Here is a 16,574-nt window from a genome sequence, read left to right as displayed (position 1 = left end):
AATAATCCCATACAAAGAACTCAAGTTTTTGCAGACTTCCGCTCCATAACGGTACGGAACCCCTACGTTACGGTACGGAATCCTTACGTTACGGTACGGAACCCTTACGTTACGGTACGGAAAATAGACTTAAATATGATGCAATAACACAGGTAATGGTGTTTCTTAACATCACCACGCTTAGTTCCTGGGGAAATTTTAATTAAAACAGTAAATATTGTTTATTAGAATCAAGCTTGTATCTCCTTTAATTTTTTGCTAAAACAATTTAAGTAATCCTAAAGTCTAGGACTTTCTGCCGCGCTCAGAGTGGAAGATTAATACTTAAATGTAATTAATTAATTTTTTTTAGCCCCATACATTATCTGTCAAACTCTTCATTCTTCAAATTGAAGGTTAATCATAAATCTTAAGGCAAGGTCTTATCTCAATCCAAAACGATAACCTTGCACACAACCAAAAACCAAGCGTGTAGGTACGCATCGCAATAAGATTCATTTTAGCTTAGCATAAAATTGTAGTTTCTAGGGGCGGATCTTCTCTATTTTTCATGTGTTTTTTAAATATCTTTCGAAATAACTATTAAGAAAAAAGATTGTTCGGTTCAGACCTTTTTAAAATAGATTCATTAACAATTTATTAAAATAAAATGTAAGTTATTCTTGTTATTACTTATATTTCGATGACAAAGAGTTTTGTCGGAGTTGAGTTTGTAAATTAATTACAGCGAAAGTATTATTTTTTATTAAAATGTTTATGGCTTAAATCCTTTTACATATTGTGATCTATATCTCATATTTTTTACATTTCTTTATTATATTGGAACTAGGTAAATCGGGTGTCAAAAAATAACAAAATGGGGTTTCACCTCGCCTTAATTACCTAAATGTCTCTGTATCTGAGTACGGCGCGGCGGTTAGACAATTATTTCATAGTAAAATGTTCATTTTAACTTCATTTTTTGTTGGCCTACGGCAACTTGTCTTGGTGGCCCAGAATTTTATGGAGCTAAAATTTAACTCGCCTCCATTACATTTTGATATCTATAGCGCTCAATATTAGGCTGGTTCTCCTGTCACGCTGACTGCGTGCGCACCTTCGGCACTGATGGCCCGAGATGTATGAAATTGTAGGAAGCGTTTTTGAATAACGCGTAGCGGTCAGCGCTGATATTTCATACATTTCGGTATCGGCGCCGACGGTCAGCGAGCGACAGTAAAATCAGCCATAATATACACGTCTTATCAGTTGTTCATGAATAGTTCGCACTTAGCCTATAATGTGTAATTAATGTGTATTCTTTGCTATTGGTCTTACCACAGCAAAAATGCTTTGTTTGTTGTTCTGATGTATATTTTTTGTTAGTAGACACCCTTTATAATAGGCTATAACTATGTATGGCGCGTGCGTGTAGCCTATTAGTAATTTTATACTTTTAGGCTATATCACGAGATATGCAAAAACCAAATTCTATATTTAAGGCTTATAATAATTTATACATAATATATTGTGACCCATTTCATAAACATAAGTCGATAATATTATGTACCTAAAGTATATTTTATAAACGGTGTGATGTTTAGATACCTAAGTGAAAGTATGTCATGATCTACACTTAAAATAATTATTATTATTGTTAATTAGTGGTGCATGGGTAATGCTGTATATTTATCACAGTTCTTATTCAATGCTTTATATACATATTTATTTTCACGCAGGCATAATTGTCACTTCGTATTTAAATAGTAAGTAGTAAGATGTATTTATTTACAAATATTTTATTTTAAATTATAATATTATTTAGATAAATAAATTACTCGTTTCATTTGATATCTTCGTCGCTGTTGTCACTTTATAACTCAAGAACGGGCTCACCTATCCAAACCAAATTTTCAGGGTTTGTTCGGACTATTTAATAGATGGTTTATGCGAAGTTTGCACAAAATCGGTCGAGTGGTTCTTCATTTATCACATTTTTGTAACAAATGAATTAACAGTAGAAATAAGAACTTAGTACTTTATTGTTTCTTTTGATTTGGCGAACGCTAGCGCGCGACGCACCGGCGAAAACGCCCGGCATCTGGAACATGAAGCTATATAGAGAGGAGCTGGCCTAAGCAACTGTGCACTGTGATTTTCAACTAGGTCCTGACGTCATCATTGTGGGCGGGGCTTAAGTCAGTACACTTTCAGCGTTTATCAGGTGCACACGTTACGAGACTCCCAATAAATTGGTGTTTTTTTGCGTTTTTAACAAGGAAAGGAATAAGGATGAAGTATTGTGTTTTACAATGTCGAAAACACTCAGACAGACGTTCTGATAATATAAATACAATCACATTTCATTTGTAAATAATTTAAAATGTAATTTAAACATAAAAGTTCTAGAACATTTTAGCTTTCAGCGCTAATTATACTACTTGACACTAGATGGCCAGACCTTTGAAAGATAATACAGACGTAAATGCTTATAATTTTGCATAAGTTTATTGCAATAATCATACTTGAATACTTAAAACCGCGATACACTTAGTCATAGCTAGAACCGTACTTATATAGCTTTTATTATCATATTACTTATAAAGCGCCATCTGTCGTCATCTTGTGTAACTATTTTGAATGTAACAAATATCCAGGGCCGTATTTAGAATTAAATTATTAATCAGTGTTTTAAAAGTTGACCAATCGTGTTATGCTATGGGTAATATAAAGACAAAGACATGATGAATACTGACAATGAACTATAATTTCTTAGCTTTAGTCATTGCTGAGAAAAATCGATATCGCTACAGCCAAATTATCAAGGCGTCGCCTTAAACCGGGCAGGACATCTGCTCGAGGAAGAAAACTTATACCCAGGTGACTTCGACGGGGGAATCCGAAAATTTCGCTAAACGACTAAAATAACGTTTACTTAGTTTTTGACATTTTAATGGAAGACTCGCAGCTCAGAACACGTTCGGTATACCTCCGGGGTATAGTTTAAGTGGCCTACAGCTTGGAGGGGGCGGCGTGTAGCAGCGCATCGTGCATGTGCGTGAGCGCGCGGCGCAGCGCGGCGGTGTAGGCGGCGAGGTCGCTGCCGCGGTTGTCGCGGAAGGCGGACGCGGCGAAGTTGACATCGGCGGCGCGCGGGTTGTAGCACGTCGCGTACCCGTCGCCCACCAGCGGCCCGTAGCACATGAACCCGTCGCACGCGCACGCCACCTGCGTAAGTTTTCTCTTTCAGCGCGGCTACTTTTACATTGAACTCTATATTATAATCGTGCTCCCTCACCGCGACCATTCACGTGTAATGTAACATTTTTAGATTCGACTTTGAGCATTACATTATCATTGGATCATTTCTATGATCATATATAGGATCCAATATATATGATCATTTGATCATATCTGCATATTACATTATCATATTTCATTGATCCTATTTTACGTCTGTGGTTTCAATAGCCAAAGGAGAGCGCTAACGCTGACAGGTATTGACGTCAGGGTTACTAGATCTCAGAGAATTCGATTTGTCAAAAGACATCGTCATTTTTAATATGGCTTGTTTTTTGTTATTTCAGCAAGATTATCCAAGTATATAATTAGAAAAATAATTACATTACATTATTTCAAACATATTAACGAACAAGAAATTAAAACCTCTTTTTTATATTAAATAATTTTGAAACCAGATGTCGCCCGCAATTCTGTTGTGCATAAATTCGTTATCGCGCGGGGACCGTACATTTTTCCGGGACAAAATGTATCCTATATCCTTTCCCGGGACTCTTAGTGTCTCCATACCAAACAGCAAAATCGGTTCAGAGGTTTGGGCGTGAAGACGTAACAGACAAACATACACACTTTCCCTTGTATATAATATTAGTATGCATTTTAAATCATAATCACAAATATTCAATTACATCGCTATCGGTTCCAGTTACCTGACTCGTAGATATCCTCATATGAGCGCTTCTCGTAAAGCCGGGGTCGGAATATAGTTTAGGTATTTCAATGCCGTTTTCAATCGCGGTTAATTTTAAACCCAACAAGTGTCTGTCAACTCCCAATCCTTGTAGTGCCTGAAAGTAAAAAGCGGTTGATTATCTTTTGACTTTGTCATAATATCAAGGTGGAGTCTTCACGACCTGGCAAGGACGAGAGCAGAGGGTGCGATGAGGAGGGCTTCACACTGGTAGAGAGAAGGAAGAAGAAGCCCACCGCCCGCAACCATCGCGACACCGCGCCCTATGTACCTGAGCTGCGTCTGCGGAGCGAGTTTTTTTGTTTGTGCGACGGGAAAGCGATGGACGTTGCCATGGTGACATACTTATTTAAATTAATTAATTAAATTAAAATTTATTAATTTCAGACAATTACAGTCCATATTTGTTAGTGGGTAACATAAAACTTATCCTATGTTAGTTAAGATTTTAAATAATAATTTAGTCACTTCAATAAAATAATACCTACGGGCGAAATACTTTTTATGGCAAAGAAACGTTTGCCGAAACAGCTAGTTTGATATAATATAATGATCAGATTTAATATAACGCATCGCAAGCGCCATGATACCCAGCGATGCGTTCGTGTCAATTCCCATACATTTGGACACCTAACTTCGCTATCGGAACTAGCGAATGGATTCAACTGAGCACTCTCGTTACAAATTAAGCCACCGCACGATCGTGCGCAGTGCGCTAGTGTAGATGTCGGAGGTACCAAACCAACTGGGATACAGTCGGTTCTCGATTGTGTCGGGAGTAAGCAGTGACGGATTAAGACTACTTGATGCATAGCAAGTAAGTTTCATTGAAACTGCTGTCGCCAAACTCACACAATAACATTTTACGCACACAAAAGAAATAACCAATTACAAAGAGATTTCTTTTTTAAATACAATGTCGTAAAAACAACCCTAACCCTTTTGAAATAAAGAAGAATTTGAATTTAGCAATACCGACTCTGACTACCGAGTTCAGTTACTCAACGCTAGATGGCGCTTGACAGCTAAATATGATAAGACTTGAAGTTGTACGCAATTTTACACCTTACGTCAACTAATGTAAGGTTTAAATCCGTGCTCACGAATTTCCTTTTGCGTGCGAGTTATGTCCAGCTGGACATAACTATGGCACGCGGGCCACGCCCATATGGCCTTTCCTGTAATGTTATATATTCCGTGCATTAAGCAATCTATGCTTGTAGGCCTCCCCTATCCGTATATCGGTTTTAAACCTTTACCGCCTAAAAACTTTGCTAGTCTAATAGCTATGTGGAAAATACTCGCACTGCATTCTGTGAACTTAAGAATAAAACTGAATTCTTGTAAAGAAACAGACTATTATATTTGCATCGGAAAACGTCTTGGTTGCCTCTTCGTATGATAATCTCCAACTATTTATGAGTTTGAATTGAAATGTGTTCACATCGTGTTACATGAAAATACGATATCAATCCTTAGACTAGAAACATCTGTCACTTCATTTTGTATAGAAAATGACAAGTTTTTTGACAGGAAGTCAATAACCGCTACAGACAGAATTCCGCGATTTGGAACTTTTTTTGGTGACGTAAAAGTGAGACGTGATTCCCAGGACGAATTTTTTGTGATTCTCTTGGTGCCCCGAAGTGATGCCCTAGGGCCTAGGCAATTGCGTAATTTGTATTTAATCCGTCACTGGCTGGAGTAAGGCAGCCTTACTTTACCTGCACAGTGTAATCCTTGTGCGACTTGATGGCGTCGCGCATGGCGGCGACCTTGTCGCGGGCGGGCGTGGCGTCGTCGAGCATGGCGCGCGCGAACGCGACCGACTCGGGGGAACACGAGCGGATGGTCTCGGTGCGGCCGCCCGCGAACATGCGCGTCGCCGCCGACTCGTAGTGCGCGCCCGCCGTTGCGTGGACGCTGCCCACGGATATGTTTTATTACGATTTAAGTACTTAAACGAAATAAATAATAAAAAATGGTTTAAAAAACTAAAATAACACGCTTTATTTAATTTTCAAAAATTTTTACAAATTTTGACATTGTCATTGGCTGTTAATAATAATACGTATGCAAAGTTTCAAATGTAGGCTATTATCAGCCATAGTCGACATTCTCTGCCGCTCCTTTATATTACTTAGTGCATTTTTAATTACATTGATGTTAATTAGGTTACCTGTAGAAAGCGTACTGCATGGCAATCTGTAAAAAGCTGTCTGGGCTCATTTTTTGTGACTTTATAAAGTCTTTTCCGAATTGGTCGAATTTGAAGCAATCCAGCTCCAAGTTGTTGGCGAGCCTGAAAATAAACAAATACAATTTTTATGAGTTTCTAATTCGGCAGTTTTTATGACATAAAAACTTAAGAGGTGTCAAGGGACACCCGGATGGAACGAAACCAAAATAAAAACCAAAAATAAGATAGAGACACAGAGAGAGAGAAACACGCGCTACTGCACGGCTTACAACTATAGCATTTTTGCTCTAGTTGTAATATACCGACACTTTTGTGTCATGTCTTTACAACTTTTTCCGTCTAGCCCCCTTTCGCAACGTGCGATAAGGAACTTCGGTCTAAAAATAGACAGTAACACTCACTTGTCAAGATTGGTCTCGGCGGTTTTGATCATGGATGCTACATCAGTGTTCACGTTAAATTGTAAATGGACCGGCTGCTTGGGTTTCGACGAAGGTGTTCCAACTGGCTTGTTCTGATTACTAAAAAAAACAGAAGAAATTACATTTATTCAAATAAATAGCTACTTATAAAGTACCCAGACGATGCCCGCAACTTCGTTGCGCCAAAATTCGTTTCTCACGTTTGAACCGTACATTTCTCCGGGATAAAAAGTATCCTTTATCCTTTCCCGGGACTCAAGTATTTCCATATCAAATTTCAGCAAAATTGATTCAACGGTTTAGGCGTGAAGAGGTGACAGACAGACAGACAAACTTTCGCAATTTATAATATTAGTATGGATAATGGAAAACAATGAAAGAAAAACAAATTAAAGTCTTTTCGGATTACTTTTGTTTTGTCTTTGTATTAACGTTGTTAAGTATTATATTGTAAAAGTCATATGACGAACAAAGACAGTCTTTATTAGATGTAGGAAGGATGGTAAATGGTATGTGTTATTAAAGAAGTTGATTCCTAGGCAGATGGGGCAAACTTAATATAATCACTATGTTGGGGACCTACGTAGTTTGGTAGCGTTATGTCCAAATGTCCAACCAGCCGACATATTATATCACGTTGGCTGTCAACTGCCTAGGAATCAATTTCCTCGATGGTATATTATGTAAACTTACACGTAGTTTATAATATAATCAGTGAGTACGGCGATGGGCTGGCCCTCCGCCGGCGAGTGCTCGTACGTGAGACCCGTCACGCCGTCCGCACCCACGATAAACTGGAAGTATTATTAATTATTATTAATAAACTTAGTTAACTGTTATTTCAACGTAATGAGCTTTACTTAATAACTGCTTATTTAACTACTTTTTACTCATATCCTAAAACACAGTTTTCCTCAGAAACGTTGGTAACAAATGAAGGTACAACTTTAGGTAATGTCTGAATTGATTGTTAACAGCCGACAACTTTTTGTGTGGACAGGACGATTCGACATAGCGTGTTGAGGATGAGTTCTCTAAGGTGTAGATTAAGATGTATGTTGAGAGTTTTGTGTTTTACCCTGCTTTAATTGATATAAACCTGCACAGTCTTGTCGAACCAGCGATTGGCGCCGTTGTGTTGAGCGCCGTCGCCGTGTATAGTGTGTGCGGCGGCGAGCGAGCGGCGCGCGTCCTCGCGCCCCGCCCACAGCCCGCAGGCGCGGTCGAGACACAGTATGAACAGGCTGCGCTCGATATCGCGCAGGCTGGACGCGTTCGTCGTGTCTGAAATCACACTAATATTATAAAGGCGAAAGTTTAAGTTTGTTACTTCTTCGCATCTCAACGGCTGGAATTATTTTAATAAAATGTTGTATGGAGTTAGTGGATACCTTGGATTAACATAATGGCTACTTGTTACCGCGGCAAAATATCACAATTTATTTACCAAATATATATATTAAGTTGACAATACGGCGAATCGAGATACAAAACTTCATATGAAATGTTAAACAGATTTTGTTAGATTACTAAAATAGGTATGTAAAGAAAGGAATTACAATCATGCATTTTACGTAGGTCGGATGTCTCACATTGAACCAGGCAGCTACATTTAACCACCATTTTATTTCCAAAATGCGACGTTGCCAATTTCTGCAAAAATGGCTGAAAGAGAGGTATTTACTATCTCTGTCTGCCCACTAGTTTGCGTGGCGCCAGCGCGCGAAGAGGTTGTGTGAGAAGCATTTTTACGAAAATGAACTCGAAAAGTAAGTATTCTTTACAAATTTCTTTCTTTTTTCACTTTTTTACAATCAATGATATTGGTCTCTTTATATTAAAACTGTATACTGTAGTTATCCAGCTTGAAAATGCACCTTAATTCGTTACTGTGCGAGATTATTTTCTGGCTAAAATTTTGAGATTAGTTGCCAAAATGTGGTCTGTCCCACAATGAGCCACTTGTAGGTGGTACACATTGAACCATGGCTCAATGTGCACCACCCCACAGGTTAAATGTGTACTAATACCATAATTATTTATTTTGTTACAGTATGGCGCGAAATAAGGTGTTAGTAAGAAAAAGAGGTGGACATTCAGCTGCCAATAATTGCATAGATCAGGCGAAAGTATTAGAAAACTTATGACATTGCGTTCCCAACTTTACGACGTTACGTAGAAAAATACTTGCACGTCAACGTAGAGGACCTTGCTAGGAAGAGATTGCTACCGAATTATGACAATCATCTCATTTTTACCAGCGAACAAGAAGATGTTTATAAACAGTACATTTTAGAATGCACTTTAAAATTTTATGGACTGACCCCAAAAGACTGTCGTAAAGTAGCGTACCAAATGGCGATGGTAAATAACATAACTATCCCTTATAGTTGGCAGCGAGAAAAAATGGTCTAATAATTGAACGAAAAGTTTAAGAAAAATGTTTTGTTATGCTTAAAGTAGGTCTAGGTTATAAGATTTAGAGCTTTTATTAATTATTTTGTGATAAAAATCATGTTGCTCAAGTACAAATGAACAGTGACGTTGTAAACTTTAGTTTTATGGTAAAATAATAAATATAATACTATCGATATTTAGCTTTTTATTACATTACAAAGCAATTTAAATACAAATTAGTCTAAATGTAAATGATTTATAAGGCGGTTCAATGTGGAAAATACCCCGGTTAAATGTGTACCTCCCAAAGGACACATTTAACCAAATCTAATTTTTTATAATTTATTTTTTATTGCTAAAACCAAACAGAATTTTAAATAAAATTGTTGGCCTTATTGAAGTTAAATAAATTTTCAAACTATATTTAAAAAAATTTGGGGAATTAATTTAGAAACAAGCATTCTACGAGACTTTGAAATTTACCCGATTCAATGTGAGACAACCTACCCTAATCTTAAATCTTAATATTAAATATACTATCAACTGTGTAAAGTAAATTTACTCTCCGACCACTCTGTAATTATAGATCTTTGAGGAATGGATGGCTAAGGTGCGGTGGATGCTTCCGATGCAAATTCGGTTCTGGCCGATATCCGATTCGACTTCCGTTTCGGTCAAAAGCTTATGTCAGACATTACTTATAATCTGCTTCTATACACATTCGTAAACTATAAAAGTTTTTGCTACTTAACTTTAAGTAGTACTTACCTTTACTGAGCAATTGATAAGCTTTAGCCCATGTGTCCCGATTTTCAGACGTCAGAACACCAACAGCGCTAATGGCCCGATCGGGAGAAAGGCTTATAATTTTTGCTAAATTTTCTACAATCTGATCTTCATTGAGTTGCTTTCCATCTTCACCCCAAAGGTCTAAGTGGAAGATCTACGAAAAAATGAGTTTATATAGTATGGCAAGGTTACTACTTTATTTATTTGATAATTGTACACACAATTATCAATTTCGTTATATTTTTAAATATCTTTTTTAGCAATCAGAATATTGTATAGCTCTTTGATTTAATCAAAGCATTTCTTTCACATATTGTTTATGAGAAGATGGTATTGAAATAAGTTACGTATATTATTTTGAAAATTTTGTATCACAATAAAAATAAGGCACTACTAGACATACTTACGTGATTATTGTGTAAAACAGTAATATATTTACTATCATTGAAAGATAATTTGTCTCGTTTTTCCCATGGTATGCGACATGTTCCAAATATCTTCTTGTATTGAGACATATCCAATGGGCTTTTGCCCATCATTTCCACAGGAATTTGATCACTGAAAATAAAATTACATAACTTTAAATTGGCAGCCAACAAAAATATTTTAGAAACTTAATTGCTACAGCAAAAAATCTTTGTGTAGAAGCAATGCAAAAAATAAATTAATAATCTGAATAGGAATAAGCAATGTTTAGTAAAGAATATTAAGAAAGTACTTGTAAAAACTATAAAGTTAAAGTGTTCAGTAGCTACCATTTCATCTTAGAAATTTCTATGAGTCCTACACAACTCAATAATTAATTATTTATTATCATGCTATTTAGCAGTTTATAAGCATCACCAGGTTTATGATTTGAATTTGTTTCTTTTGAGAGGAATTATTTGAATAAGAAACTTACTTGTCAATGAGTGATTTGTAATCAACAGCTGCAAGTAAAGTTTTTGCTGCATATCTCAATTGTTCCTGCTGATTGTTGAACTTCCGGAATGGAAATACCAGGCCAGGACTCGAGAATACAACTACTGGATCACGATATTCAAGATAAGCTGTATTTAGCCACCAATCTTCTAGCCAATTTCTATGTTTTTCAGCCCTTTTTAAAAGAAGATCCTTAAAAATATAGAAAAGTAATTTGTGAACTTAATTATCAAGTCCTATATTCTATGGCAATCTATGGTATATGTAACAACAGGAAAAGTTAAAAGTGAACACAAATAATCATGTTAAAGTTATTTTTAGTAAGTTATTATTGTTTATTACACCTTTTCCTCTGCTTATAATATATGAGTAAAACTGAAATTTAAATAATAATACATTATAGTTTTATAAGGGAAAATTTATAAGAAAATTTGATGTCATACATACAGCTATATTTTACTACAGTAAAAATATTTTTCCTATGTATTCAAAATATTTTCACACAAAAATTCATCTAAATCAATTAGCAGTTAAAGTGTTAAGAGTCCGGGTGCCATCACAATTCTCACAATATTTACATACTAAATTGTAATTGTTCATATTTTTTGGTATGTAAATATTTTGCTGTGAGTCTTTGTACAGGAACCTAGGTAATTACTATCTTATGCTGAATAATAACTCAAATATGGTAAAATATATTCTTATATGGGAAATGATCTTGGTAGTATGTTTGTATGAGAATTGCGATGGCACCCGGACTCTTAAGGCTCTTAATACACGGGACAATTTGTCGTTTCGATCGATCATCAAGAAAATCATCCAATCGATCTTTTGAACGTATGTATCTTTTGCAATATTGCTACACACATACAATTTATCGTTCGATTTTAACATCGAGGTTCGAGGAGATAAATCATTACGATAATTGTTCCATGTATTACATACCTTTAAGTCTGTTAAGAGGTTACAGACTGACAAACATTTTCATTTATGATAATAAGTATGAACACTTCATATTTTCAGAAAATAATTTTAGAATATTTTTATTAGTTACCTGTAACTTTTGTCCCACACCATTTTCAAAATCCTTTGCAATTTTAGTTGTAGCATTATATTCATCATCACTTAAGAAAGGGCGAACTGTTTTCAAATATTTGTTTATTGTATCTTGTAGTTTGGGTAGTGGTAATCTTGGTAATATTTGTTCGTTGTGTACTCCTTTAGTAGATGTATAATTACTGAATACTTGTAATGAACTTGCATAGGGTTTCAAAGATAAGGGTTTAGAGCTCAGCTGCAAAATAAAAAGTTATTTAAAATAAGTACTTAAATTATTTCTATAAAAAAATTAAAGAAAAGACCTTACTATTTTCAGTCCCTTAATCATTTCAATATCCTGTAAAATAAAGTTCATTGAATGTGTATTCCAGACAAAAAAAAATAGGTAAGTATAGAAGCAAAAGCTACCATATGGCAGAGAACATTTTTTAAACAAAAAAGCAAAACTTGAAGCGAATAAGATTAAATGTTGTATAAACTCACATTCGCGACTTTAGAAATGGACTTTAGATCTTTATTAATAGAGGACATTAAACCGATTCAACTTTATCTTATTTTGATAAGTAAGTGCGATCGAAGCAATCGAATGCCAGCGAAGTTTGTATGGAAAGTGAAGGGGAACAATTATTGCTTATACCTGTATCACAGCTTTAAGTATTATTAGCAACGTTAAAACTAGTTTTATCAAAAATATCGTATCTCTCTGCGCTACTTGCGATAGTATTTCTCGTGGTCATATAGCTTCGTTCTTGTTCATATTATAACTTAACATGTAAAAAGTACACCTAATAGCACCAGTCAAAAAGTTATTAAAGTCTAAACACTAATTAAAATATTATAATAAAATAAATCAAAAGGAAATAATAGAAACAGAAAGGCAAGTATATATTTGTAGAAGTGTTGGAAAGTGTACCATCGGTCATCGGCACGTCATCGGTAACAGCAGGTGACAGATCAGCTGTATTTGTCACTTTGACAGTTGATTTGTCAGTGTCAGCTGTCAGTAAAACGACTTGTGATTGCCGATGGACAGTACCAGTTATTGGACAAAGCACAAAAACAATATTTTAATGTTAAAAACTGCCTGTTTTTAAAGCAACCTTAGTAATAAAATGCCTGATTTTTTAAAGAAAAACAGATAGTTTTTAAAGCAACCTTAAAGTCAATTTATACTAGCGAAGAGTCGAAGCGCTGAGCGCATCGAAGCGGATTATTATAACTGAATACCTATAACAAATTCAACCTTAACTCCAAAGCCTAAACGCACTTTATTACTTCTGAGTTCTGAGAAATAAAAAAGGCGCGCGCATCCACGCAAATTCGCGTTGATGCGCCCGACCAATGCTGATTGGCCTCGCAGAAGTAATGTATGCGTTACGCTCTGGTTAAGGTTTAAATTTTAATTTTCTGTTTTCACTTCGCTTCGACTCTGCGCTAGTATTAATTAACCCTTAATAAATACATACAGTTCGGCAAGGCTTTATATGAACGTGGCGAGAAAAGGAACTAGAAACGCTTCTGTCATACAAAAACGTCATTTTTGATATCTATTTGACAGTTCTCCCACGTTCATTTAAAGCCTTGTCGAGCTGTATTATAGTGTTTTTGAGCTCCGTCCGATGACTAGTACTGTTCAATCACTATAATATATATATCTTAATATATATATTTCTTGTGTGCGTGTGTATGTGACTGAACTCCTCCTAAACGACTGGACCAATTTTGATGAAATTTTTTGTGTGTGTTCGTGGAGATTCGAGAATGGTTTAGATTTACAGTTTGGTCTACTGGAAAATGTTTTTTCAATTAATTTCTTATTTATAAGGAGTTGTTGATTTTGGAATGTTTTACATTAGATCCGGCGGACGGCGCTATCATCGCATTCAATATTATTCTATTTCAATTTTAGTTTGTCCTGACAGATGGTGCTACGATTAATTTGAAAAAAAATTTGTTATTCAATTCATGTGCTGATTAAAATATTAAATAAATAACACATAGGCTACAATTTTAACCGACTTTCAAAATGGGGGAGGTGTTATGTTCGTTTTCTTATATTCAACGATTACTCCGCCGTTTGTTAACCGATTTTCAAAATTTTTCTTTTGGTATATAGGGTATCATCCCAATTTGGTATTATATTCAGAAAAGTGGTGATCTGATGAAGGATCCATAAGTAATCGAGGGAACTCCTCAAAACTTATAGGGAAACATATGGTGACTTGGGTTTCGTGAGAAGTATTCTAAGCATATGCTGCCAACAAGTAAGATTTTGCACCGAGATATACCTGGTGTACCGTGGTTCGGAAGGTGCTGTGAGAATTCCTGATTCTTTATAGATACAAGTTTGGGAGTTTCGGCGTTGTTTTAAGAACAGAAAGCATATGCTACTATGCAAATTACATTCTTCATCATCATCATCATCATCATCACTACCATATTATACCATTTCATAGTCTTTTAGATCGAGACTCGAGTTTGTCAAGCGATAATTAAAAAAAATCTATATCTACCTAATATTATAAACCTGAAGAGTAAGTTTGCTTGAACGCGTCAATCTCAGAAACTACAGGTCCGATTTAAAAACTTATCTCAGTGTTAGATAGATCATTTATCGAGTAAGACTCATCATTTATCGAGAAGGTTATATTATATTATTACTCTAAGACTAATACGACAGAAGAAACTCAGGAAAATGTGGGAAAAACGGGGGAAATATTTTTTATGGGAAAATGTACCTACGGATTCTGTAAAATTTCTAATTTACGCGGGCGAAGCCGCGCGGGACATCTAGTATATATATACATATATAGAACAAAAAACACTATAAGGTGCATTGGGGCAATCTCGTAAAGTTTTTTGGAAGAGTGAGTATATTGTGTCATTGTTTCAAGTTTAGAAGACGAATTTGTATATATTGCTACCTATAACTGTAACATTTTAGTTATAATAAACATATTTCCATGTGAATTGTATATTTTTTAGTTCAAAAGTATTTACAGATTCTGATATAACTACCCCTTTAAAATATAACCCTATTTCTACTTTTCATGGGTAATTTCGAATACTTAAGGGGTAATTTCGAATAACAGCCGAAACACGACCTAATGTAACAATACATTTAAGGCACATATTTATTTTTATTCTATTTTACTTTTATATTTTACCCCATACAAAAACATTGTGCATACAAGCCATAGAAGACACCAAACTAAGTTTTGTACCGAAAATTTTTCGAAATTACCAAATGCAGATGTCCTCAACATTTGGAGCAAAGAAATAAATAGAATAAGAACAATAAAAAAGCCAACGAAAGTGGTAGCCTAACAGAGATAGAACTATTAACCTATCAATATACAGAAAATCAGCTGGTTAGGGGTGTGTTTTACGGTTCCGTAGTCAACTAAATTTTGTTGATTAGTGAACTAAAACGACTAAAACGGTACCCTAATAAGCTGTTTTTTTGTATAATGATATGTTATTATAGTTATATAATTCAAGAGTAACCTTGTCCTACAAATAGAACAATCCATATTTTAGGACCATCAAATCGGAATATTATATTTTGTTGCGCACCCCTGCAAAAGACTATGAAAAAATTTTTGGGGAAATTTCGTTAACAAATTTACCCCACTGGGGTTATTTCGAATGTTTATTAAAAATCATAGCTAGAGCAACATAACCTATTCTTAGGAAAGCAAAAAACGTCAAAGCTTCTTTAAAACAAACAAAATATTACGCAACTTACCTAATTTCTGTGTAAAACAATACGGGGTAATTTCGATAATTTCGATAATCCCAAAGAAATCATAAAATTGCACTTGGCGCGAAAAAATGAACTTAGCGCACTTACACTGCCGGCTGACGGCTCGAGGGAAAGGAAGTGGGGGAGGTGATTAAATTGCAGAGTGTACAATCTTAGAATGTTTGACACGGTAACATAAGAATTTTAATCCTCCAAAATAAAGAAGACCAGCCAAGTATCCAATTATTGTATGAAATGCTTACTTTTTAATTTGGTAGGATAATAATAGTTAATAACTCCGTCGCAAAATAAGAGATGGCGCTTTCGCATCAGATTTTATCATAAATTGTGCTAGATGTCACGACTGACTTATTTGTAACTAAAATACATATTATGTAAATATAAAAAAATTCAGAATCTTTTATGAAAATAGTATTTTAAAATAAAATATTTTCAATAAAAGGTACTGTGTTGTATTTTTGTAACATAACAGCTATAATATTATTTTTCCTTCTGGTAACATCGATAAAAAATATCCCAACAAAGATGTCAAAGTCAATCAACCTTTTTGCTTTCGAGTGTGGTGCTAAAGAAGCATGTAAAACAGTGTGTCGAGTTAGGCTCGGACATTGTTGCTCGCCTGTCTTTCTTGCAAAAATTAGGGTAAGGGATAGTTCCCTTTGTGAGTGTGGGCTAGACGAAGGTACCTTGGATCATATATTTTTCTCTTGTCCTAATACCCATTGTTCCCTATATGATCTTCTCCCCGCAACCATTCCCCGTCCTATCAATTTTAAATCTGTGTTATGTTTTGTAAATACGTCATTTATTAAAGTGTTATGTACATTTATTGATACTAATAAAATAAAATACTAACCCTAAATGTTTGTGTTGTTTTAGGTTCTCTCAATAGACTCATTTTATAAAAGTAGTACACCGTACACTTGTTTAAGCATTAGACCTTCTTCAACACAGAGTCTTTGCCACTCACAGTTCACTCTGATATTTGTTTTTTTTTTTATAAGATTTAATGGCCTTATTGGTAACTCACCAAGGAGCCATTATTAAAAA

General features: G+C 35.2%; 1 protein-coding gene across 2 annotated transcripts in view; it reads right to left on the bottom strand.

Annotated features, from left to right (window-relative positions):
* The window catches only part of LOC121731630 (carnitine O-acetyltransferase-like), a 29,069-nt gene extending 16,460 nt beyond the window's left edge, over positions 1 to 12,609 (bottom strand). Inside the window, exons 1-13 of one of the 2 annotated variants that reach the window (XM_042121196.1) lie at positions 12,242 to 12,609; positions 12,066 to 12,095; positions 11,754 to 11,993; positions 10,680 to 10,891; positions 10,186 to 10,336; positions 9,758 to 9,932; positions 7,692 to 7,876; positions 7,286 to 7,386; positions 6,572 to 6,691; positions 6,150 to 6,272; positions 5,695 to 5,893; positions 3,930 to 4,067; positions 2,969 to 3,207 (exon numbers count right to left, since the gene is read on the bottom strand). In XM_042121196.1, coding sequence (XP_041977130.1) covers positions 2,992 to 3,207; positions 3,930 to 4,067; positions 5,695 to 5,893; positions 6,150 to 6,272; positions 6,572 to 6,691; positions 7,286 to 7,386; positions 7,692 to 7,876; positions 9,758 to 9,932; positions 10,186 to 10,336; positions 10,680 to 10,891; positions 11,754 to 11,993; positions 12,066 to 12,095; positions 12,242 to 12,289 — 1,938 coding nt within the window. In that variant the 5' untranslated portion in view covers positions 12,290 to 12,609 and the 3' untranslated portion in view covers positions 2,969 to 2,991. Of the gene's footprint in view, positions 1 to 2,785; positions 3,208 to 3,929; positions 4,068 to 5,694; positions 5,894 to 6,149; positions 6,273 to 6,571; positions 6,692 to 7,285; positions 7,387 to 7,691; positions 7,877 to 9,757; positions 9,933 to 10,185; positions 10,337 to 10,679; positions 10,892 to 11,753; positions 11,994 to 12,065; positions 12,096 to 12,241 lie in introns of those variants that run through there. The other variant, XM_042121276.1, reaches the window with a different exon arrangement.
* Positions 12,610 to 16,574: the final 3,965 nt, after the last annotated feature.

The sequence above is a fragment of the Aricia agestis genome, chromosome 1 (assembly GCF_905147365.1).
Source record: "Aricia agestis chromosome 1, ilAriAges1.1, whole genome shotgun sequence".
NCBI classification, from domain to species: domain Eukaryota; kingdom Metazoa; phylum Arthropoda; class Insecta; order Lepidoptera; family Lycaenidae; genus Aricia; species Aricia agestis.
This window is presented reverse-complemented; position numbering and strand designations above follow the sequence as displayed.